Source organism: Drosophila pseudoobscura, chromosome 4, assembly GCF_009870125.1.
Source record: "Drosophila pseudoobscura strain MV-25-SWS-2005 chromosome 4, UCI_Dpse_MV25, whole genome shotgun sequence".
NCBI classification, from domain to species: domain Eukaryota; kingdom Metazoa; phylum Arthropoda; class Insecta; order Diptera; family Drosophilidae; genus Drosophila; species Drosophila pseudoobscura.
In genome coordinates this window covers 15834585-15859423 of record NC_046681.1, presented here as the reverse complement: position 1 = coordinate 15859423, position 24839 = coordinate 15834585, and the positions used below count along the sequence as shown (strand labels likewise).

Here is a 24839-nt window from a genome sequence, read left to right as displayed (position 1 = left end):
TTTTTTTTTTCCCTCCGGGTTTTCCTTTTCGGTTTCTTTCTGCTGGAAACATTTCAGGCTTTTGTGCGTTTCACAATTGTTTTCTCCTACTGTGATTCGGCTTAAAGTTGTAAACTTTGTCGCTTCCCTAAAGCGGACTTTCAGCTCTCCTACTCCTACTACTCCTCCGTGGGGAGAACAGAGAACGAGCCATGTGATAGGGTAATTTGGATGCAAATGATGAGCCAACTATCCAGCGAGAAGCCAAAGCGAAAGCCACAGCCAAAAGCCAACGCCAAACCTAATTGATATGCTTAGAAAGAACAACAGTCGAGCGACGACCGACGCCTGACGACAGTTCCCTGAAATGTGATACTGGCTGGGCAAAAGTTTTCCCTGGAAAACAGAACTATCTGCCCTGCCCTGCCCCAACTCCCCAACAAACTACAATTTTCCCTCCCCAATATCTCTTCTTGGCCATGTCCCTATGTCTCGCACTCTTTCTCTATGTTTCTCTGTCTCCGTCTCTGTTTGTGGCTGTCACAGTCAATTGGCCCCGACAGCTATACGCTTCACAAACTGAAACGAATGCTCTACTACACAGGGGGTACTATATAAAAATGAAAATTGAAGGAGCAGCCAAAAAAAGCAGCAAATATTTAACCCTTAAGAACAAAAGTTGGTAGAGTTGCGGGAATAGGAAAACCCGGAAGATCTAATAGAACTTACAGTTTAGATTGCAGATCTCAGACGTATTTTGTATCCTTGTTTTTGGGTGGTCCTTCCAGCCATTGAATGCTGCTAATTCCATCAGAAATAACTGATCAAAACCAGCCATTCCCTGACCCACGGGTACCATATTTTCCAACCCAAGCATATGTTCCTCTGGAGCACATTCTCAGCTTAGTGAAGGTGCCATCCATTGGCTCTTGTTCCCCCAACTATATGCTCCACTCTCTCTATGCTCTCTCTCCATCTCATTGTTGATCAACTTATCCGTCTTTTGCTATTTTGCTTCATTGTTATATCAAGTTGGCAGATTAAGTGATGGCTCGAAGGAGCAGCCACTGAGAGAGCAGCGGCAGAACATAAAGCAAATATATATTTTGCAAGTTTACTTTTCTCCCCCTCCAATGCTGATGAAGAGTGCACTTTAAATTGCACCCGCCATAAAGAATGCCACAAAAAAGGGGACTCTAACTGTAACTGTAACTATAACTGCAAGTGCAGCAGAAACTGAAACAGAACTGCGACTGTGACTGCGACTGCGACGGTAACTGGAAGCTGCGCCCCCACCCATTGACTGTGGGGCAGTGTCGGGAATGTGGGTCAGGGTTTGTGTGTGGCGTGTGGGTTGTGGGTTGTGGGTGGTGTCTGGTGTTTATGCATTTAGAGACATGTACACACGCTACAGTTATAGGTAACGGTAACAGTAACCGTAGTATCAGGTCTCTCTCTTACTTGACTCCTGCCTTGGGGCTTTTTTCTATGGTCTCCGGTCTTCGGTCTCTGGGTCCCGTCTGGCTCTCACTCCATTGAAGTTTTATGGCCGAAACTCCGTAAGGTTAGCCCCAGCATTTTTCGACTGTCAACTGGACTGTCAGAGAAGTAGCTGTACTTCGGTTCCTGGGACGACTCCAAGTGGCGGCGCGGCTGAGACGGCAGTGTGCCAGGGGCTGTGACAGTGCCAGTGCCACTGGTGGTAGCAGGAGGCGAAGTTCAATCAAGCAAATGTAATGCTGCCCTTGCCGCCATGGCTGCCAATTGCAGGCAAAAGCACAAAATACAAAGATTGAAACGAGCATTGACAGTTTCGACTGAGTGAATGAGCGAATGAGTGACATGGGTGTGTGTATGTGTTTGTGTGTGTGTGCCTGTCCTTGTGTGTCCTCCTCCTCCTCCTCTTCCACCTTGCACTGTTGTCACTCTTGTTGTTTATGTACGAGGCACGAGGCAATTGCATATGCAAGTGGGTTGCAACAAGAGTTTATGGGAGTTTGGAGTTGGCTCAGAATCGAGTAGGGCATCAATGACTATCTAGGCTGCTGTTTGCCATCAATATGGCAATCAATATTCAACGAAAATACACTTTTATTGCAGGAAATACTCAAAATCATTTTTCTTTTAGGGTGTTAATGAACTTTTTTAGTTTTTTCTATGGAAATTATGGATTTATATGATAAATATCCCATATAACCATTGAATTGAATATTTATAAATTTAATTTAATTAATTGTCTTTAATTGTACGTCAGTCCTTCTCCTTTTTGTTTTATTTTCATTCATATTTTTCTCATTCTGCTATGTAGAATGCTTAAGTGCACTTTCAATAAATAATTAAAATTAAAATAAATAAATACAAAATTTATTTTTATATTTCTAGGCGATAAATCTGATATTCTGATAAATAAAATGATCTTTTTTGGTCTGATAGATAGGAACACTATCCCACTTTTATTTCCATTTTCATTTCACTTTAATCAGGGAGAGATCTCCTCCCCCTATACCAAACTCTTGTCACAACCCTCGCTGTGTCCTTCTCCCCACCTCCCACAAATAAACATATATGTAGGTAGGTAAGTCCTATATGTGTAAGTGCCTCCCCTCGTTGCATGCATGAGTATATGTAAGCAAAAGCAAAGTCAGAAGCTACTCAGGCGGAAATGCGCATAACTGCATCAGAGCCACAACACACACACACACACATCACCCATACAGGCAGACACTGACTGCCACACAAATGGGGGAAAACTTTAAGTAGCCGCCACAAATTCAGAGAAGGAGGGAGATGGAGATGCGTAACGAGGAATGGCTATGACTCTGACTCTGCCTCTGCTCTGACATTGGCATCTATTGAGGCACTAAGTGCTGCTTTATTAACCAAGAGTCAACAGGAGCAGAGCCATCAGATGGAGAGCAGGAGCAGGCGCGTCTCCCGCCAGGAGATGGAGAATGTAGCAGCACCTGGAGAAGGCGAAGCATCAAGAGAAGGAGCAGCACTAGGAGAGGGACGTGGACACTGGCCACAACTAACAAGTGACCTTCCAGGAGTCGCAGTTGCTGCCACACAGAAGCATCCTCTTAATTATGCACTTTGTGCCGCAGCGAACACACTCCACTCCACTCACTCACTCGATTGACCTGTGTGTACTCGATAATAATTACGAGGCCCAAATGGCATTAGAACCATCACAGCGAGTGGACAGCCAGCGCTGTGGTGCAGCATTGCAGAGTGCGACAATGGAGAATGCAGTGACGGATCTATTCGATTATACCTGGGATAGAGGTACCCTTTGAACTGGAAATGGCCAGGAGGCAATTGATACTATGCGGAGTAAAGAAATCAGAGACAGAGAGAATATTCTTCTTCTAGAATGCCGGCAACGTTGCATGCCCACTTCTCTCTCGTCTCTCTTAGAACTCGTGCGCCATCCAACCTAGTAATTGCCAATTTCCGCAATAAAAACATTTCAAGATTCCAGATTAATTAGAAAGTCTACTCATTAGGCGAAACGGCGCAAGTTTTTGGGCAAGCCAGGAAGCCGCGTCCGGGGATTAAAGGAAAAGAGTAAAATGCAACACCTAAACACTCACCTTCGGCACTCTCCTGCCGCCTGACGCCTGCCACCTGCTTCCACTTGGTACTTGCAAAAAAACCCCCCTTGGAACTGTGTGCAAAAACTTCAAAAGCCGAGAAGTACTTGCCACGAATTGCAAAATTTAATGACTGGCGCGTGGCATTCAAGTATTTGTTTACACCCCCAAGGAAAACGATACAGAACAGAGTTCTGTCTTACATTTTCCGAAATACAGTCCGTCTATAATTAATAGAAACAGACACACGACAGGCAGGCAGGCAGTACTTTGGTTAAGTAAACACTTCCCTTCCGGTGCTTGTGCCTGTAAATAATGCTGCATATTAATGACACGCCAGAAATGAATCGAAGCTGTGCGGAGAGACGGGGGAGCAAGGAGTATGCTTCGATAAATTCAAATCAAAAATGACAAAAGCTGAAGAGTATTCATCAGAGTATTCCAAATGCAGTTACAGAAATATGTATCTTCTGCCACAGTAATGGCACTTAAACCATTTGCAGAAGTTTCATACGCAAATTATCCATCTTCCACGTATCATCCCCAACAACTATTATCCGTATACGGAATGGCAAAGGACAGAGGGCCATAGCCATAGACATTTTTAATTAAATTCAACTTGAAACTCGTATCAATCAAAATTTTGGCCAAAATGATTTTCTCGTTTTCGGGTGATGTAAGGTTCTCGGTTTTCGGCGCTCTCCGAATACCCAAATGACCTCCGATCCGAAGGCCAATCAATAGAAATAAACTTTGAACTTTCCAGCGTAGTATATCTATGGCCTTTATGTGTGTTTGTGGGGGGAAACAACAACAACAACAAAGGCAAAAGCAAACAAGCTGCTGTGGGAAAATAGAGGAAAACTTGTAGGAAAATCCAAACTAAAAATGGCAATGGAATCAAATCAAATAAAGTGAAATAAAAGTTGGGAATAAAATGTGATTATATATTTCGGTGCCTCTGCCTCTGCCTGCTCTTCCCACCCCATGCCCCCCCCGTTCCATGCCACGAACGTGCCCCAAACGTAAACTGTCGATGAAATCTCAGGCCCTGGTGGTTGGTTGCATTCAATGGCTGCCGCTGCAAAACACAATGGCGGCAAGGATGTGTGAGAAGTGGAAAATTCATTTTCACCCGAAAAAAGAAAATAGAAACGGACACGGACACGGCAAACAGGCGGAGAGAGGCAGAGCAGAGAAAATAAGAGAAGAACCAACGCATATGAACAGGAAAAAATAGCGATAACTCAAATTGAATGCCAATAAAGTAACATATGCGACCGACCCCTCGGCCACGGCTGCTTCGGGTGCTGGGGGGCTGGGGGCCTGCTTCTCTCAGATCTGGATCTGGACACTTGAGTGCGTTGCGATGCTGCTGCCTCTGCTGCTGCTGCTGCTCCACTAACAAGGCTCTGACTGGCCCCGGAAACGAATTCGAATCGAAATGCCAAGAGCAAAACTAACGAGCTGCTCCTGCTCCCCCCTATTTAGCTGCGAGGCAAAAAAAACGAAAAGGAAGTAATGCCCCCTGTCTGAAATAATACGGAATAAGAGCATACATACGAGTATGTGGGCCATTTGGCGACGGACCTGCTCTGCCTGCCCCTCAAAGAAAGAAGAAAGGAAGGTGACGCTGCCGCCGCCGCCGCCCCAGCCAAAAAGGACGATAACGAACTGCGACTGAAGGCGACAATCTGCTGGAACTGGTGCCTGGCAGCTGGAAGGGGGTCCTGTCAACTACGTTTCGTTGACAACTATTGACACTAACATGATATTACTTATGCATAACGCCATATGAGCAATGATGGGGCAGGGGCCACACGGCACACGACACAGGGAAGTGATTGAAAAGTTTCACAAAAAATAACAAGGGGAAAGATAATAATAATATCATAATAGAAAACAAATTCCAATAAAATAAAAGACAATTATGGTGGAAGTACCCATATCTTCAGGTCCTTTTTAATTCTTACCTTTTCATTTTTTATCTTTTAAAATGTTGGTCTTGTTAGGAGCTCAAAATTTGACTTTGAATATTATAAATATTTTAATATCTATCTTTTTGGACATCTCAGATTGTAATATTTACACTTGAATTAAAAAATGTATTGCAATAGATTTGCTCCAAGTATGAAAATTGTCAAAAAAAATTTCACTTTTATTTTGCCATTAATATGAAAATATTTATTCTACATATAAAATCCCAATATAAAAAATAAATATTTTCATATTTCGCATTGCAATTAAATACTTTCAAATTATTTTATTTGTTCTATTTTTGTATATTATATTTCCTTCCAAATTAATATAAAATCTTTATTTGGAAGTTTTTTATATTTAAATTTAATTAAAAAGTATTTTGTATTACATTTATGTTTAAATAAGACTGGAATCTCAGTCGTTCTAAAAGTCCTTCTGCCTTTTCCATTACTCAAAGAATTATTATACACCATTCCTATTACTGTTTTCTTAACTTTCTTAACTTCTGGAACTCCTCTCGCCTGAACACTGCCACTGCAAAGAAAAATAGTTCCCCTACTGGACAGTCCGTCCGTAAGTCCGTCATTCTGTATGTCTGTGTATCAGTCTGTATTCTGTATGTTTGGGGTCTTTTGTTATTTTTGCATACATCATTTTGAAGCCGTATTTTTCAGGCTTTATTTTTCTTTCTGAAACTTTCAGGGCTTCGACCACGACCTGATCCCGGGGTCGCCATCTCATGGCTTTGCAATTTTTGTTGGCAAACGGCATTCCTATTAACACTCTTGGCCATTTTACACAAAGGCATTATCATATGCTATTTTGCATATCGATGGATGTAATAAATATGTATATGTACCGCATACGAATACGAATATATCTACGGATATCTATGGCGTTCCATTTTCTCATGGCATTTGTGTATTTCTCCAGCATTTCTGTTTGACTATTTCATTTATTTTGTTTATGCAGCAACTCTTGGGGGTCGCCTAAGGCCATTTTCCCTTAACAATAATGTTTACTTTTCTCTGTGTATTTCTTTCTACAATTTCGTATGCACTTTTTAATCAAATTTTCTCACCCAAGCCCTCCCTCTTTGCATACATTTTCTGCTGAGAAATACTTTTTGGCATAAACACGGAAAACTTATACAACAATAGATGACTAAAAGTGTTTGGTTTTTCAATATATCATTCAGGATAAATGGCAATTTGGGCTGTTTTTTGTGCATTAAATGGTTGTTAAACGTTTTGAGGATTTAACATTTCCATCGCAAAGGCGAACTTCACACTGGCTTTCACTTCAATGTGCCATCAACAATCGCTCTCACTCACAATCGCCTCCAAGACTAAGTCGCTTGGTGGCATGCTACAGAATGTGGAATATAAGGGAGAGGGTAGCTTTTGGTTAGAGGAAGTTTGGATACCCTTGACGATCTATGGTATTTACCGATAACCCATCTGATTGTGATAGCTTGTTGCATATTTCTGAAAGCATCTTTAGGAATCAAAAGATCGCAAATTAGTGATCCATCAGTTCCGGCTTTGGATTCAGCAAAGGAGGATGTAAATTCCAAAATGAAGGACTATTTTTCAAAAAAGCACACAGAGATCCGAACGGACATAGTAATAGAGTTTTTTCCTGCAATATTTGCACCATAAAGTGGCCCAAACGACACCAAGACGTATCGAGGAAACGCCAAAACCGACCGAGGGGCTCTGCTGCATTACGCAGCACTCAATCTTTCAATCTTTCCATCCAGATCATATCCCATCCTCGCTAATAACTGTCAACTGTCGCTCCAGAATCGTAATACCCTTCCACCAAGAGCACAACACAAGGGGGTGGCGCCTCTAATGCTGTGGGGGCAAATGTGGAGGCGTGCCACTAAATGATGCTGAGTGCACATTGCCACAATTCTTGGAGTGTTGTTATTGTTGTTGCTGCTGCTACTGTTGCTACTGTTGCACTTGCCTCTTGGTGGCATAATTTACATGGAAGGCAGGCACTTGAAACAAACCATTGCACAAAGGCCACACACTGCCACAGCGAGAGCCACATTGCTACAGAGGAGCGTGTGTGTGTGTGTGGCATGGGATAGTTGTAGAACCGTTGTAGAAGTTGCACGGGTTGGCAGGGGGGTGGGGGAGAGTGCGTGCCTTATGATTAGCGCAATTTAGTGCGGGATGAGCTTGAAGATGCTCAATGCATGGAGCGTACACGCCGTACGAGTACGCGTACGAGTACGAGTGCGAGTACGAGGAGTCTACGTAATGCCTAATTAGCGTTGAAGCCAAAAAGTTTCCATAGCAATGGCTAACCGCAGGCAGCACAAACAGACAGACAGATAGTCCGACAGACGGGAGGGAGAGGGGCGTTAGGGGGACAAACACAAACAGACACAAGGCCAACTCAATGGGGCAACTTCAAGCTGCAAAAATTTGTTTGGCTTTCGGTACTGTTCTGCTTTATTTTTTGTATCCCAGGCGAAAGGCTTCTGCTGCTGCTGCTGCTGCTGCTGCTGCTGCAGTGGCAGCCGCCTGTGGCAGGTGCAGAATGGGAGTGAGTCGGAGCGGATTGGGAGGATGGACGACAACTGTTCGTGGCATGCAAAGCGCGATAATTGACCCGCAAGCAAGCGAGTGAGAGGGAATCTCTATGCCACGAGTTTCGGTCTGTATTTGTGTGGGTATTTTTGTGTGTGTGTGTGTGTTGGCCATGCAACTGTGCAACAACTTTCGCTTTGATAAAAGACCTTGGCGTCGAGTCGAGTCGCAAGTCCTGAGTCCTTTAAGCGGCATCGGGGCGTGCCTCCACAGCGCTAAAGTGCAGTAGTAGTAGTACATGGCACACAAACCCACAAAAAAAAAATAAGTAAAATAAAATCAACCAACCCACAAGCACAAATTTTGTGTGGCACGCAGAGGGCGCCCGCATGCCCCACTTTAAATCATATTTTATTTGTGGATATTTTTTTGGCCAAATTGAAGGAACAAAAAAAAGAGTTGTCAATATTAAAGTCAAAGAAATTTAAAAGGGAAGGGGGAAGCCTTAAAGATTAAAGATTATAGGCTTTTCCCTTTAATCCAACAAAATTAAGGCATCAACTATCAAAAATCACCCTGGAATGCCCTTCCAACAGCTATATTTTTGTAAATACCCCAAGAAATATAGGATTCTCCTACCAAAATCTACAAGCGATACCCAAAAAACGAAGTCCCCAGAACAAACCCAAACCCAAACTGAATCTCAGTGAAACCAACAAAAATATAAGCGGACATATATCTTAAAACAATAAAAGCGTACAAACAAATAACAGCACACAAACGCCCAACTCATTCAAGCGAATTAAGCGAAAATAAAGTTCCCTCCCAAAAAAGACTGAAAGAGAGAACGAAAGAATAAAACCGAAGAAGTTTCCTTTCTTTTCCCACCCGCATCCCCCATCCCCCATCCCCATCCCTCGGTGACTGCGTGTGAAATCAAAAGGAAAATCGGACTAGATAAAGCCACAGTGCAGGCCCAGCGGCAAGTCTGGCATGGAAAATGGTACAAGCAAAAGGGGAAATAGAAATGGAAATGGAAAATGGTAATGGGGTAGACCGCCCGGTGGAAAAGGTTCTTCCTCCCAGCGGTCGAGAGAGAGTGAAGGGATTTGCTACGAAATTAGCCAAGGCAATTTGCATAAGCAGTAAAACAAAGCAAAGCTTTGGGCACAACCCAACAAGAAGAATGTCCTTCCTGAAAACTCCTGAGCAGCCATAAATGGAAGAAAGGAAAAGGTTGGCAAATGAAACATAAGCTGATTTTTACAGATTTTTCTTAAACTAAAGGACTGCTGCAATTGAAATTGGTTAAACAAATGTATTATTCGATTCAAAGTAATACTGATCTTCTCCTCTCTAGGAACCACTGGTGCTACAAGGCTTTCGTAATATACTGAAGGGCTTGAAGATGATGGAAATGAGCGTTCTTTTACGATAATTCTATATCAACCCTACTTGCTCAGTCCTCCTGTGATATTTCACTGATTTTTGTAAGTTTATGTTAGGTTTATAGGTCCAGGTCCTCGAAGAAGTCACCTTCGAGTATACGGTTTCGCCCACCCTTTGGGGCGGGACAGCTGCAGAGGAGATGATGGACTCTCTCTACTTCCTAGGCATATATACATAGGTACAACAAAAAATCATTCACTATTCATACATTCGTAAAGTCAAGGACTCATATCTTTTCACAGTACTTTTCCTTGATTTTCATTTATTCCCTCATGTAAATATTAACAGAATCAAGTCTCAAAGTTCCTGTATTTACATAATTCAATTAAAAAACGTTTCATTACCGATACTCGTATTATTCCATAATAAATATTATTCTCAGTTGCAACCGCAATCGATATACGGATGCCTAAAGGAAACATTTACATAAATAAGCTTGCAATTGTTTCGCAATAATAATATTTAATTTTATTCGTTAATAATGAATTAATGATTAAGCCCACAACGATCAATGAATGATACAACCGATTTCCCAATTAAAAACCGCACTTTATGGGAAGAAAATCCTTCTCGTTAACTGACTTTTCGCGCACCACAGCAAATCTCTCGCGAATCACACACATTTCAATTTTCCGAAACGCCTGCAGAGCATTTCGAGAACTTTTATTTGATTGTTGTGCCTTTATTTTATAGAGCCAACATTTTATTAGGCGTAAAAAGAACATTTAAATGTTAACACGCCATTTAAACACACAAATTTGCACAGAGAGAACATTTGCCTGCCAGTCGACGGGCCGGGCATCGGGCATCGGGCATTGGGCGTCATGGAAAAAAAAGAATACGAGGAAAACCAGAAAACTGTGGCACGCCAACAGGCGCCCGGCATGCGGTTTTTCCGGCTGCTGGGCTGGTAGTGGCAGCCGACGGAGAGAATGAAAAAAACGACAAGAAAATAGGAAAAGGGAAAAACTTGTCTGAAAATTTATTGACGAAAACAAAGTCAAGTGCTAAGAAAAACCCTCCTCCACCCCCCACCCGATACCCGCCACACACAAGCCACAAGCGAAGGACGTCGAGTCTCACATCGGATTGCAAGCCCATGGATCCATAGGGTCCATCCTTCCATGTGTTTACGAGCTGGCGATAAGCTTAAGGAGCCGAGCGGCAGTATGCCCCACATTAAGTATGCCACACGTTGCCCACTGCAATGTCGCCACCGACCGCAGCAGCACTGGCAGCAGCAGCAGCATCGGAGCAGCGACAGATCCAACTATAAATCTATCATGTTTACGCTGAAGCTTGACGAGCTCAGGCCGCAGAGGATGAGCCTGGAATCTGGTGGGGATTCCCCCATGGTACATGCTACATGCTACATGCTACATACACTGGGCGCACAATTTGTTTATGCAAGTCGCAAAGTGGGGGCCGCTTGAGGGCAAAACGTTGCTTGAATTATGGCTTTGTTTATCCCAAGTCGGGCACCAGCGGAAGAAAATACTCGTACAACTGCCATGCTGAAGGGTTCTGAAGTTTTCCGCCAACGCAGACAAAACAAAAGGAAGCGGATAGTCGCCCCGAGGGAAAACTTCTCGGAAAACGCACAATGCAACCGGGGGGGTGTGGCACGCCTTGGGCCTTTATCTGTGGCTCTGATGGGGGTTGGGTAGAGGCGGGGAGGGCGTGATGTGTTATGGCATCGTAGCAATTGATTTTATTTGCCTCACTTATTGATATCGTGTGTTATTTTGATTTTATCAGAGGGTCTACCCCCAACCATACTTTATCCGGCGACAAAAAAGGGGACAAAACACATTCCATTTTGGTTACCCAATTTTCATTTGCAGTTTGGGGGCGATTTTTTATTGGGGTTCTCTTTGTGGCTTTCCCACATGTTCCGGATACAAAAAGGGCTATTTCCTCAATGATTTCAGAGGATATTCTTTTACTTTTATTGAAGGAAATGTTTCAGATTGTCAAAGGAGTTTTTTTGGCTTAATTCTAGAATTATTTCTCCTACAATCCGATTTATGTTCTTTTAAATCAACCAAAACATCCACCCCAATCTCTCCTTAAATTTAATACGCTTTACCCCGTTTTTCTGTGGTGTACCATAAATATTCATTTATTACCGAAAGCCCCAGACTTTTGTTGAATTTGTATTGAATCGGAATTTGCATTTTTATGCGCCATTCATTTATTTATAAACTTGTTGCTTCCTTTTTGAACTTTTGGTAAGAGTTTTCGGACCCGACGGACCAGCCTCCTTGCATCGACAGCTCCGGGAAAGAGGAAAAACTCCGAAACAGCTTATTGATTTCGTGGCCTTTTCCGCAAACAGTTTGACACTTTGGTTTTGGCACTTTGACAAGCGGCGCACGGCTGAAAAAAGTTGCACCTGAAATATTTATGAAAATGTTTCTGACACGTTTTTAATAAGGTTTGTGGTCGTCTTCCTGCCCCCTCCCTTTCCCCTTCCCCCAAAAAACTTCTGCTTCAGAGTTCACCTTCTGTTCAGCTGCGGCTGCTATTTGCGGCTCTGTTGCTGCTGCTGCTGCTGCTGTTTCTGGGGCATTGACTGACATTCCCTGTTGCTGGCTGTTGGCTGTTTGGCTGTTTGGCTGCTGCATTTGACAATTCGTGTTGTTAATTTAATTAAAATCAACGGCTGCGGTGGCGAAAGGCCTCGCGACAAGGCCATAGCCCCCCAGATTGAGATCCAGTCGTGTGTTTGGCAGGCCGGCAGGCAGGCGGGCGGCTGCTTTTGCAAAATTTTCCAAGAAAAATGCCTCTGCTACCAAAAAACTCAACACCACCAAGTGAGCAAACGGCAATCATCGGTGCGGTGCAGTGGCGGTTGAGAAAGGTCGGTGGTGGAGACGGTGCCACAGCCAGTAACAGTGGCAACAACACGGCGGTATGGTGGCACGGTGGCCAAGTGGCCTGTTAATTAACCAAATGATGTCTTGATGCTCTGGGTATCTGGAGTGGGGTGCTCTGCAGGGGAAAGGTTGCGGAAAGGTTCTCCTCAGAAAATTGCAAAGTGGTCATTAAGTAAGAAACTCATTAGCCAAGTTATCTAAACGAATATATGGGGGGGGAGGGAAAGGATTTCATAATATAATAATATTTATACAGGTATCTTTACCTATTTACCGACACATAAATATCGGTCATTGCCAAGAAGGAAGCCAGAATGCGTGAAATCGGTCAAGTTTTCCGGAGATTTTGAAGGTCTTTGGAAAGGTAAATTAAATCTGGTTGGTTCTGAGGCTGACTTATCCAATTACTGGATTGCCATAAGTCCTTTAAAGACCATAAAGGTTATAATAACCGTGTTTTATGGGGGGAACTGGATAAGAGATGGGAATACTATCAACCAGTGTTTCTTTATACCCGATACTCAAAATGAGTATTGGGGTATATTAGATTTGTGGTAAAAGTGGATGTGTGTAACGTCCAGAAGGAATCGTTTCCGACCCCATAAAGTATATATATCTGGATCAGATCAGATAATTTTTAAAGCCAAAAGGAACAAATCAATTTGCACTGGCTACGCAGCGCCCGACGTCACGCTCAGACTGATTTTCTGTCTCTCTCGCACGCACCTTTTGTCGTGTCGTTTAATATTAGCGGCGTCTGCCGGAGGAGAGCCGTACTGCCTTAGTAAACCTATTTTAAACCTATTTTCGCGTTTTTTTGGCACTTTGAAGGAAGTATCTCTGAAAGGAAGCATGATGCAATTATACAAGATTGTCTCGTCGGGAGCCGAAGTTCGTTCGTGTTTTCGCTTATCGTCAGTGCATTCTTGCTTGTTGATGATGAAGGTTGTTCACGAACGATTTTTTTGATATATTCTTAACCCTTATTTCCCGACAAAAAACAAATTACATATTGCATATTATATAAATAGCACATAAAAAAGATATCACAGAATTAGAAGTAATATTTATATATTATGTAAAAGAAAATTTTAATATAACTAAAAATGTTGAATGGAAATTATTAATGGCTGCATAAAATTTAAATATTAATATATCAGTAAAATCATTTTATTTTAAAATTTTAAGCCCCACGGGCCTGTTAAGGGTTAATCAACATCAACATATGCCGTCTCACTCACACTCACTATACTATGTGCCTTTCACTCGCACCTATTGCTAGAATACGTTACGGGACTGAATTTTGCCGACGAAACTACCCTGTATAATTGCATCATGGCTTCACCAGCTTCGAAAGTCGTAGGTCACTCAATTTTTTGTATAGCTGGGTACAAAACTATGTCATTATGTGTCTACAAGTCCGATGAACCCATGATTCAATATTTTCCTTGATTTTGCTTAAATGTAATTGATTTCTTAAAATTTTAATTAAATTTAAATTAATTAAATTAGAATATTTATTTATTAATTTTATTTTATTAATTTATTAATTTATTTTGTATTTTATTTCTTATATTTATTTATAAATTTACTAATTCTCAATTTCCTAACGCCGTTTTGTACAAATTGAGAAAAGGTTGTGGTATCTACATTAAACAATTATTAAACTCAAACTTTCTAGTGTTTAAGATAAAAAGAACTATTATCTCTTAAGAATCATTCTCAAAAGGATACGTTCTCCGCAAATTGAAAAGAAATATGTCTTACTACCTCTTTTTCTATATATTTTAATAGTTATTTAACTTCTTCTTGGTTCTATTCTTACTGTTAGATATTTAAATTTAAATCTCAACGGACAACTTGTAATAAGCTCGTAGTTCGTTAGCCAACTCTAGAGATAATTGCGTTCCGCAACACTAGATATGTTAAGTGCGTTAGGCAACATTGGAGATGAGTAAAGTCAGCTGGTGTGACTGGACGGAAAAAATAAAGAAGAGAAAAAAAATTGCATAGACGTGCAGAAATTTCAATTGAAAGACATCATTCGGTATGTAGTTTTATTTGTGTCAATAATATTTCATTAGCCCCGCCATATTTCAACCCAATTTCGCCGCTGTTGCACAGTGCTATTTGTATTTGTATATTTGTGTGTATGTATAATCCCTAGATCTATAAATCTTTACTGTCATATTAATGTTCCCTTTCGCTCTGCGTTCGTCACCTTCATTTTGGAGGGAAAACAGCCAGTGGGTCATAAAACGTTCTGATTCAATCTCGTCAGTCGCTTTTCTAGCGCCTCGCTCCGCCACGCAGCTTCGTTTCTGATGCTTCCAGATGCTAGCCATCATGTGGCAGATCCTTCATATCCTCTGCACTTAACTTCATTAAGCGGCAGCCAAATGATTTAACTCTCCGCCAGACGACGGCAACGTCCCTGCCACTGCCGCCCTGTCGCTTTCTTTCAGTTCTGTCTCGCACTTTATGTTCTTCTCTTTCGCTCTTTCGCTCTCTTGCTTATTCAGATATTTACAGTGTGCGTGTGTGTGTGCATGACATTGCATAAACAATTACAAAACAGCAACAAAAACTGAACGACAGTGGTGATGAGACGCCAAGGAAAAGTCGAAAATGTCAGTCAGGAAAAATCAAATTTGTCAAACTGTAGGGCAAGTGCGTGTGTGTTTTCTTCAGGACAATAAAAATTACACTTAATTTTGTATTTAAGTGGCGACGCACACACAACCACAACAACAAACGAGCACACACACACACTCGAGAAGTGTTTTCCCCCAGCAGAAATTGTGGAAAACACCCATAAAAAGCCATTGAACAACGTCCCTCCCTCGTCGCCCTAAGAGGTTGGCTGAGTGTTAAGTATCATTATATAATGTGGCATTTAAACAAAGGAAAGGCCCTGCCCCCGCCTCCTGAGTGGTCTTCGAGTGTGTGTGTTTGTGACATTTGTTGACGTGTGAAAAAAGAAGGGAGGAAAACCCAAGTCAAAGTCAAAGGCATCTCAAGAGATGACTCAGAGTCAAGTGATTGTTGAAACTACTCGTATATTAAGGGAGGGGAAATACTTAGCTATAGATAGAGGTGCCCTTGAGGGCTAGGGGTAGGAAGTGGTTAGAGTAGGCTAGGGGCAAAATCCCATTATAAGGCCAGATGGCAGATAAAGCACCGACCAACAGACAATGACTTACATATTTCCATAAAAGCAGTAGATCATTTGTCAGCCGAATGTAGAGGACCGACCACAATCCCTAATGCAATCAGAGGAGTGGAGGCATAGAACATTCTTCGGCAATCTGCTTTGATAAATACCCTTTAAAGACTCTTCACTACTGGCTAAGATATATTTTAAAAATAGATGCGCTAAAGTAGATTAAATTGTGTGTGTGGCAGTCCCTGGCAGTCCATCCAGAACTTTTTCTCACTAATTTGTACAACTAAAATTTAACTTAAAATACTTCCCTCAGGAACCATGGATGTGCCAACTTACAAGTGTATTATTATGGGCGAGAAATGCTGTGGCAAGACCACGTTTTTGAAACGACATCTAACTGGAGAGTTTGTGGAGGAGTATGTCCACACGGCGCGTGGATCCACCAGCATTGTGACACTGACCTTCAACAGCAATCGCGGACCCATACAATTTGATGTGTTTGACTGGGGCCAAGAGAATGAGGAGCTGCTACTCCATCCAGAAGATTTCTACAAAGACGGCCAGTGCGCGATCGTAATGTTTGATGTGTCCTCGGTGTTTATCTTCGGGGATTTCTTCAAACAGTTTTTGATGTTGAACCTTCCAATATCCCTCTGTGGAAACAAGGCGGATATCAAGACTGATAACTACTCTGTATATGATCCAGAAAACTTTTTGAGCAGTCCCAACTTGGAAAAAAAAATTTTTAGCGAAATATCGGTCAAGACGGGGCTCAATATTGATCAACCGTTTCTTTATCTGGCACGCAAATTGCTTAACGACTTCACTTTGGAGTTCATACCGTCTACAAATGTCTAGTTATAAGCTGTTCAAAGCAACAGCAAACAGTACACAGTACACAGATTCACATAAACAGTAAAGAGGCACAAAGGAAGGGGCGGGCAATGCATTCCACTCTACTCCCTACACACACATACACCTAGTACTTGTGACACTTTCACACTTTCGTTTCATTGCACTACAAAATGATTATAAATTACACAAAATACACAAGGAAATAAATATGTAAACTTCTGTAACTTCATATGAGAAAAATCCTTCAAAATCGTTGTTTAATTGAATTCAATCTAATGTTCCCCTGATCAGAAAGGATCAGACCTGTGGCTGTACCCTGCTATACCGCATCATTCCTCTCCTTTCTTCGATAAGATCTCATGGCCTTTTAAAGGACATTCCCGTTCCTGATTTACCATAAAAGAGGATTCGAAGCAATAAAAATAAAATGATTTTGCGCTTCGCTTCATCGCTTAATGGGTAAATGGGTAAATGGATGAATGCGGGCGGGATGGGCATGTGGGGCGTGGTCGTCTGTGGGGCATGCCCCGTGCTTATCTGCCTTGATTAGCAATTAGCACGTGTCCGTGTCTTCTGTGGCCCAACGGGCAGCAACAGAAACAGCATTGAGTTATTATGGCGAAGGTCAGGCCATTGCCGAGGCCAACGTCCAGATGGGCGGCGGCGGCCCGTCAGAGCCACATCCCGCATGGGCGTCGGGCTTCGGACGTCGGACGACGGACGTCATGGGGAGCCCCGAGATTAATGATGTTGCCCCGAGTGGTGGTGGCCGGCTATCCGTAATCGTAAGGATATGGGAAACCCATTTCTTTTACTGTTCGGATTTTGGGATTGGGATTTACTTCATGGACCCCCATACGCTGCTCTCTCTCCCTCCCTCTCTCCTCTGTGTGCAGTCGTCGCATAAATCAAGGAGATTATCAGGTAGCGATAGTCGTAGGAAAGGATTTGCATATGAAATTCAGTTGACAGGAGTCTTATTTTTTTGTCGTCCCTTCCCTCAAACCCACAGAAGACATACGCTACACGCCACAAATGAAGCTCGTTAGAGCGTGTGCCCTGGCGGCATGTCCTGCACGAGGATGCATCCAATTAGTAGACAATTTAATGGGGTGGCAAAGTGCTGAAGGGGATGGAAACGTATCATGGGAATAGCTGATGGATGGATGCTTCCGTTTATGATTTGATCTAAATTGATGCATAAATCATTCTGAAATTTGTCCTTCTTTTATTACAAGTAATTCTTTATATGGGGATAGTTTATACAGAATTTTCAGAGAGGCCTCATCTATAGCCACCCACCCAAGAAAAATGGAAAATTAAAATAGAATATGCAACACAAAAAAAATATTTAAATTAAATATTTGCTTTTTAATTTCAAACTTTGTGAAAAAGTATTTTTGTAAATCTAAACTAAAAACACTTTAAAAGAAGATTTAATTTGTTGGAAATATGTTTAACATATAGGAGGCAAGCTCCCTGCACACTCGCTTCAACCCGCGGCTCACTCGCTTAGATCGGCAGCGCCTTTACGAGTAAAATATCGAACGACGACGACTCAATACTTCTTTGTATATTAGAGAGATATTAGATCAATATATTGAGCCACATTTGTAAATCCAATTGTAACCAATCGATTCTCACTGTTTTTTCTCTGAGTGTATCCAGTATACAGCACCTTCATAAGGACGTTTAACTCCTGCCTTCACTTGGACATAAAAAACAACATAATTAGGATGCTCCCCACAATATTTATCGCTCCCTCCGTACAATGATTCCTCGAGCTAATCTTCCCCACGCCCGAAGCTAAATCAAAATCGCACCAAGACTCAAAAACTTTCTCAAGCTAATAAATGGGCAGGGAAAAGTTCTGGGTCCCTCGGTTCGCTCGTTTGTCATTTTCCTGGTTAACTGCGACCGAAGTCGAAGACGGCGGAGGGGGGGTAGGGTCCGAGAATAATTGTCAATTTGTTTTGTGGCCCCGAAAAGAGCCCTCTGATGGAGCTAGGGAGGAGCCAAGGAAGACGAGGCAGGGCGCTCCTTGGTGCAAATACCGCCTGACAGCAATAAAATTTATTTAAGTGGCCTCATAATTGTTAACAACAAGAAGAACAAATATAATAATAAAAGCCAAACAAAAGGCAGCTGCAAGTGAAATGAGCAATTATTAAGCCATGAAAAATGTAAAAACCTCCCAACAACAACAAAAGCAGCAACAATAACACGAGCAGCAGCAGCGACAGCGGCAGCGGCAGCAGAAGGGCGTCATAATAAAGTTATTATTCCAGAGACAGAGAGCCGTGGCATTTGTGGGGAGGGGGGTTGCAGGCGGAGAAGAGATACGCAAAATACTCAACAATGAAAATATTAATAACGTTAATGAAATTCTCATTTGCTTGGGCGGCAAAAAGCAAAAGCACAGGCGGCTGGATGGGGCATGGTGGGATGGTGGGAGGGATAATGATGCTAATGAGGGGAGCACTCGGCGACGGGGGGCTCGTTTGGGGGAGACAAGTGACATGCCAAGGGTTAAGTTAATGCTTCGCATAGCACAAAGTAGATTAAACGTCAGGTGAGGCAGCTGCAAAAGTTCTTGAGTTGTGGTTTGCCCTGGAAATCGATTTATATATCTCTGCACCTAGAGTGAAATTATTAAAATATAAGCGTTTTTTCCACTTAAATTTTGACATTAATGGGTACATATTTTCTTCATTAATATATGTATTATATTTATTTTACATTAGGTAAGTGTCGTATTAAAAACTCATTTTAATATGTAAATTAATATTTAATATTTATTTAATATATTAATCAAAGCAAATTCTATTTAATTTCACTATGTTGTTATTTAAAAAGCGAATATTTCGTTTAAATATGAGTGTGTTTCTTTTCATTATGACATGTTTTTGTCAGTGTAAGGCTGACGCTTTTCGATCGACGCTCCCTGAGAAAGAGTGAGAAGGAGATCACAGATAGCAAGCAGCGCAGCCTTACCATCTTTTTAGTATACCTTGGCCAGGCATTCGGCTTGCCGCTGGTTCTCCTACAACTCGCTCCCTCTCCCTCGCCCGCGCTCTATCTCTCTCTTTCCCTCTTGTTCTCTTGTCTCAAAAAACAAATATTTGTCCCGCTGAGTAGGCTGCGAAAAGAACTTTAAATGCCTTTTGTGTGTGTGTGTGTGTGTGCGAGCGTGGGGGCGTGTCAATGTATGTGTGCGTTTCTGTGTGTGCTTCTATGTTTGCTTGTGTGCGGGTTTGCGGTCAGTGGCAACATGATTTTGTGTTTTTTGTCGTAAGTATAACCAACTTAATGAATTTATCATGAGACTTTGATGACTTTTAAGTACCACCAGAAAGAACTTTGTCGGCCAGGAGGGCAGGCAAGAACCTACGCAAATTTAATGCATTGAATTATTACCACCTGTAAAACGTGCACTAAGAAAAAGTAAGGAAAACTAAATAAAAATCGCAAATACTTTGGGCCATAACTTTCAAGTGATTCCCTATATTTTATTACACAATTAGGAATCATTTGTTTCCGCTTAAGCCATCAAATACGTTCACTTAAGCTGTATTTACATAGAGATAATTACATGTATTTTCCACCTCAAATTAATTCACTGGAAAACCAGAAAATATGTTGTGTTTTCCCTGAGTTCTACTCTGTTTCACTCTATGCCAAAACAGATTATTTTTACGCCTCGCCAATTGGGCACTTGAAGCCACTCCCACTGCAATAATCAATCAGACATAATTCATTCAATCGAATTTTAAATGATGATCATTAAAGCATAATCAACTTTTGCAATTTAGTCCGAGACTAAGTGGATTACAGCGATGTTAATTGGCCTGGAAAAAGGCCAGCGATTTGTGGGGTATTTGAAGTGCATTTAGCTGATTTACTCGGACAAGCCAAACGAACCATACGGACAGACTCATAGTTCTCTATTGTTAATCCCTGGCAATCTACCGCTTAAAAACTCTCATCCTCTAGCTATGCATTTATAATAAACGTGCGAGTACGTTTCGTATTCGGAGTCCGTCAGCCACATATCAAGCGTATCCAAATCCATTCCCCTGTCACATTTTAATTGCCCTGGCGCTGTCAGCGCTCCTCTCCGCCGATATGGGCTGGGCCCCACTCAGAGCAGCGTGCAGCCATTAATTTAGTTAGTCCCAGTATCCACGAGCTGTGGCCCGCTTGCCCCATTCTACCACGCCGCCGGAATGTCATGCAACATGTTAAATAACAAGTGATTTACATTTTTTTTTTCATGCATTACATACATTCTTTCTGGCCAGCATTCCGTGCACGTGCTGGCCATGATTGTAATGCAATTAAATGAATAATTAAATATAATATGCCGCCGGACACATTTGTCCAGCAATGTTCGAAATCAGAAACGTAATGGTTTTGCAGAACAATTTGCGAGTATCCACATATAAAATCGATACATTTATGAACGAACTATCTCTGGAAAAGGCCACCTATCGTTCAGAGATATTTTTAATATACTTTTGTAAAGCAACCCAACAAATGTATGATTTTTGGCATAGATTGTGGATCCACAGATGGAATACGAGAGTATGTCAAAGAGTATTACAAATATTAAATGCCTTGTGGGTAGGATAGGGGGAGGCCAGGCGCCTTTTCCTTTGTACTTCTCTGCTTTTTGTGTAGCTTTGTGAACTGTTTGTTGTTTCTTTGTGATACTTAAAACTAGACATTTTTACGATACGCATCCTGGCAGAGGCTACCACCAATGGCAGCCCCACGAGCTCCAAATTGAAGTCCTTAAACAGTTTCAAGTCCACCCAATATTGGCCACAAATGCGGTCCTCCTGGTTGGGACAACAGTGCCTGAGAATCCTTCAGGTTTCACTTCGAAATCTTTAACTGCCTTGATATCTGATTTGTTTCCACAGATGGATCATCGCGCAGTGGCTGTTTTTGTAGAAATCATCTCCTTATCCTCTTTACCCCAGTCCCACACATCGAATCGAATGGGTCCGCTGGTGGTGCTGAAGATGAAGTACTTGTCCGCAGGGACATACTCGCTCTTAAACTCTCCAATTAAATGGCCTCTCAAAATGGCCACAGCGTTTCTCGCAAATAATGCACATCCATTGTTACTTTACATTCATTTTTCTACGCTTATTTTAAAGCGTTGTACAACAACAAATACTAGAGATGTCAGTGTTGGTGAGGCGCAGAAATCAGCTGGCAGTGCCGATATATTTTTTTACGTGTTTTTGAAACAATCAGAAATGAAACGCTCCCTCCAATTATCTTTTACCAAAGATTAAATAAATGTTGTTCTATAAAAACTCACCATTATTGAGGGTAGAACCGCCGACGCTGACGCCGTTTCCCTCGCTGCCCGTATCGGTGCTCAGAGCCGTCGTCGTGGCCAATAGACAACCGAGGAGCATTAAGAGATTCATTGGAACTGTTGCAATGTGATTAAACATGTTGGTTAAACGGTATGGATTACTTTGTTTCAGCGTTTTGTTTGCCTTATCAATTATGGAGGAAATCGGTTTTAATTAATTAGTGCCACGGCAAAGCTATTTTTTTGTAACATATTTATTTTTTCACTACTTCTTTTTTTTTAATTGAAATCGCTGCACAGTTTTTGTTACTTGATTGTTTAATGCTGTTTATGTTTTTGTTATTTTTTAAAATGCTGTCCATTTAATTGGTATACGACGCAGCTTTTTGCATGGATTGTTTTCCTGAAATGTAAGGGAGAAATTATGAAAATGAAATGCCATCATTAATCACAGAATGAAATATAAATTTAAAGGAAACGCGTGGTCCAATTTGCTTATAGATTTATATGTATTTAAAGGCAGACTCTGCTGATTTATTTGATACCCGAGCCCCAACCCAGACGACGCCCCAGACGACAGCAGACAGTTCCCAGTATGGATAGGGATGGGGGTATGGGGGTATGGGTGGGGAAATGCTGTGCAAATTCTTGATTGAATTTCGCCTGACGTAAGCGGATTAAAAATAAATTCTATGAGAAAGCATAAAACAACACAACAGAGCAGAACCAAAAAATAAAGAAAGAAAAGGGAGATATGGCGGTCAAGTCATAAAAACGCAGCAGACAAAAAGGAGAAGCGTCGCCCCCATTCGCGGATCACGAGATAGATACAACAGTCGCTCATTTGGGGAGCAACAAAAAAAAAAGAGATAAAAACTGTTTCCTGGGCATCTCAGTCATTCCTTTGGGATGAAACCGAAACACTGATTAATAGCGAAATGCCTTTCACACAATAAACGCACTGTACAATGGAATGTTCAAATTAGTCTGTTCCAATACGTGTTCCACAATTGCAAAAGCAATTAATTTATTTAAGCTTTAATTTAACAATTAACTGGCATCCATTCAAGTGCCGCCATTGAAATTCGTACCACAATTGATATCTCATGCCTCAAGTCCCCATCGTCTTAATTAAAACCTAATCAGATACTCCATTAAACGTGGCTCAGGCAGAGAACCCGTAGCCCACACCCACACCCAGACCCAGACCCCACTTGCTACCCCAACCAGAACCTGGAGTAAACCGCTTATGAGGAGATGGAGACTCGATAGCCACACATAACACTGCAAGAAATAACGTCAAGAATCAATAATAACCATTTTTATATATAAAATGTACATGGAATGAAACACTCAATTGCGGGTGTCATCGATACATCGATATTACATTCACAGTTGAATGATTTCATTCGACATCTCTAGTTCGACGAAACCATCTCTAGATTCACCAATAGGAAAATCGAGGCTATATTCGTCTCGCTCACATAGCGGCATTTGCCTGCGGTTTTTATTGCTGACTCACACAGTCATTGAAGTACGACGATTAGTGAAAATTGTTTGCAACAACTTTATTGGTATGAAGTGAAATTAAGATTCGCATTTAGATAAACTATTCTTTAAAACAATAATATTCGCAGTAACCATGGATGTGCCAACTTACAAGTGCATTATTATTGGCGAGAAACGCTGTGGCAAAACCACGTTTTTGAGACGCCATCTAACTGGAGAATTTAAGAGCGAGTATTTTCCCACGGACAAGAACTCCGTCAACATAGACACGCTGATCTTCAGCAGCAATCGCGGACCCATTCGATTCGATGTGTGGGACTGGGGCAAGGAGGATGAGGAGCTGGGCCGCTATCCAGATGATTTCTACAGCAACAGCCACTGCGCGATCATAATGTTTGATGCAAGCTCGGTGGATCTCTTCCAGAATTTCCACAAGTTTATGACGCTGAACAAGATTTGTCCAGGCATTCCAATATCCATCTGTGGAAACAAGTCGGATATCAAGCCTGGATCCGATTTTCCATTAAATCCGGCACACCGTTTGTGCAAAATATCAGTCAAGACGGGGCTCAATATGGATGGACCGTTTCTTTATCTGGCCCGCAAACTGTTTAACGACTTCACTTTGGAGTTCGTTAAACTGCCACCACTGGTCTTTCCTCAGCCTGGATGCGTATCGTAAAGATGTCAAGTCTTAAGTAATTCGAAGAAAGACCAAACAGAACAAAGATCACAGAGCTACACAAAAAGCAGATTAATCCAAAGGAAGACGACAAAGCATTCACCTCTAACCTTACCACACATACACTATACATATTTGTAACACTTGAAGCCGTGCCTATAACACATCTGTGGATCCACAATCTATTTGTTTGGTTACATTACAAAAATATCTCTGAAAATTATCAGGCTTTCTGCCACAGCCTTTCCTTACAATATTCAATAGCCTTTCGCTCAGTGTACAGTGGACCCATCATCTCAGTGCGCTGTCAGGTTGCAGTGCCATTGGCATCATCATCAGCATCGTCAGGAACATCCTCCTTCTGTGGTTATCTGTGGCTGCATGTATGTAGATTCTTTTTCCTTTCTGTTTGCCTTCTAGTCTTCCTTGTCGTGTCATAAGCGCAAAGCAATTTGCTCTGTCAGCTGTTGTTTTACACTCCCGGGTGCCCCATCTCCGTATCCGTTCGGAGTCTATCTCCGGCTCTTGGACCGACACCATCTCCTGCTACTGCCACTCTTACTGCTACTGCCACTGCCACTGCTACTGCTACTGCTCCGGTTCTCCATCTCCTTCAATCTCCTTCATTGTATTGCAATATGAATGCATTTCAATTAGAATGGTTCCTTCGGGGCCAGCTGTTGTGGATTTGCCGTTCGTTCAGTCAAAGTTATTGAAATCCATTTGTGAACTTAATTGATTTCCTCGTTTTGCGAACATTTAAAAAGGTTCCAGTCCGGTCTCCGTGAGATTTTCTGGCCTGGCAGATGATCATTCCAAAGGGATGTCCATCCCCGAATGTTTGGCATCTCTATTAGCTGAAGTAGTGG

General features: G+C 41.9%; 3 protein-coding genes across 6 annotated transcripts in view; 2 read left to right on the top strand and 1 right to left on the bottom strand.

Annotated features, from left to right (window-relative positions):
* DIP-epsilon (Dpr-interacting protein epsilon) overlaps window positions 1-24839 on the bottom strand; it is a 57246-nt gene that overhangs the window by 27546 nt on the left and 4861 nt on the right. For both annotated transcript variants that reach the window (XM_015181520.2, XM_033379755.1), the window contains exon 2: window positions 21780-22182. In XM_015181520.2, the coding sequence (XP_015037006.2) occupies window positions 21780-21918 (139 nt within the window). In that variant the 5' untranslated portion in view covers window positions 21919-22182. The remainder of the gene's footprint in view (window positions 1-21779; window positions 22183-24839) is intronic.
* On the top strand, window positions 14352-16689 carry LOC6902412 (GTP-binding nuclear protein Ran-like). 3 transcript variants are annotated; one of them, XM_015181522.2, is made up of 2 exons: window positions 14352-14473; window positions 15906-16689. In XM_015181522.2, the coding sequence occupies exon 2, from the start codon at window positions 15911-15913 to the stop codon at window positions 16448-16450; it is 540 nt and encodes a 179-aa protein (XP_015037008.1). In that variant the 5' UTR covers window positions 14352-14473; window positions 15906-15910; the 3' UTR covers window positions 16451-16689. The 3 variants fall into 3 exon arrangements, with proteins under 3 accessions (XP_015037008.1, XP_015037007.1, XP_002133346.2); XM_015181521.2 differs by having other exon boundaries at window positions 14469-14576; XM_002133310.3 differs by lacking the exon at window positions 14352-14473 and adding an exon at window positions 15015-15096.
* Window positions 23201-24193, top strand: LOC6902410 (GTP-binding nuclear protein Ran-like). The gene is made up of 2 exons (XM_002133308.3): window positions 23201-23353; window positions 23417-24193. Exon 2 carries the CDS (start codon window positions 23422-23424, stop codon window positions 23968-23970), a length of 549 nt encoding a protein of 182 aa, XP_002133344.3. The 5' UTR covers window positions 23201-23353; window positions 23417-23421; the 3' UTR covers window positions 23971-24193.

What these genes read in the sequence shown, in the direction of transcription:
- LOC6902410 (XM_002133308.3), top strand. Translation starts at nt 23,422, where the DNA reads ATGGATGTGCCAACTTACAAGTGCATTATTATTGGCGAGAAACGCTGT.
- LOC6902412 (XM_002133310.3), top strand. Translation starts at nt 15,030, where the DNA reads ATGAGACGCCAAGGAAAAGTCGAAAATGTCAGTCAGGAAAAATCAAAT. An exon ending in TTTGTCAAACTGTAGGGCAA is followed by an intron (nt 15,097 to 15,905) that starts GTGCGTGTGTGT and finishes TACTTCCCTCAG; the next exon opens with GAACCATGGATGTGCCAACT.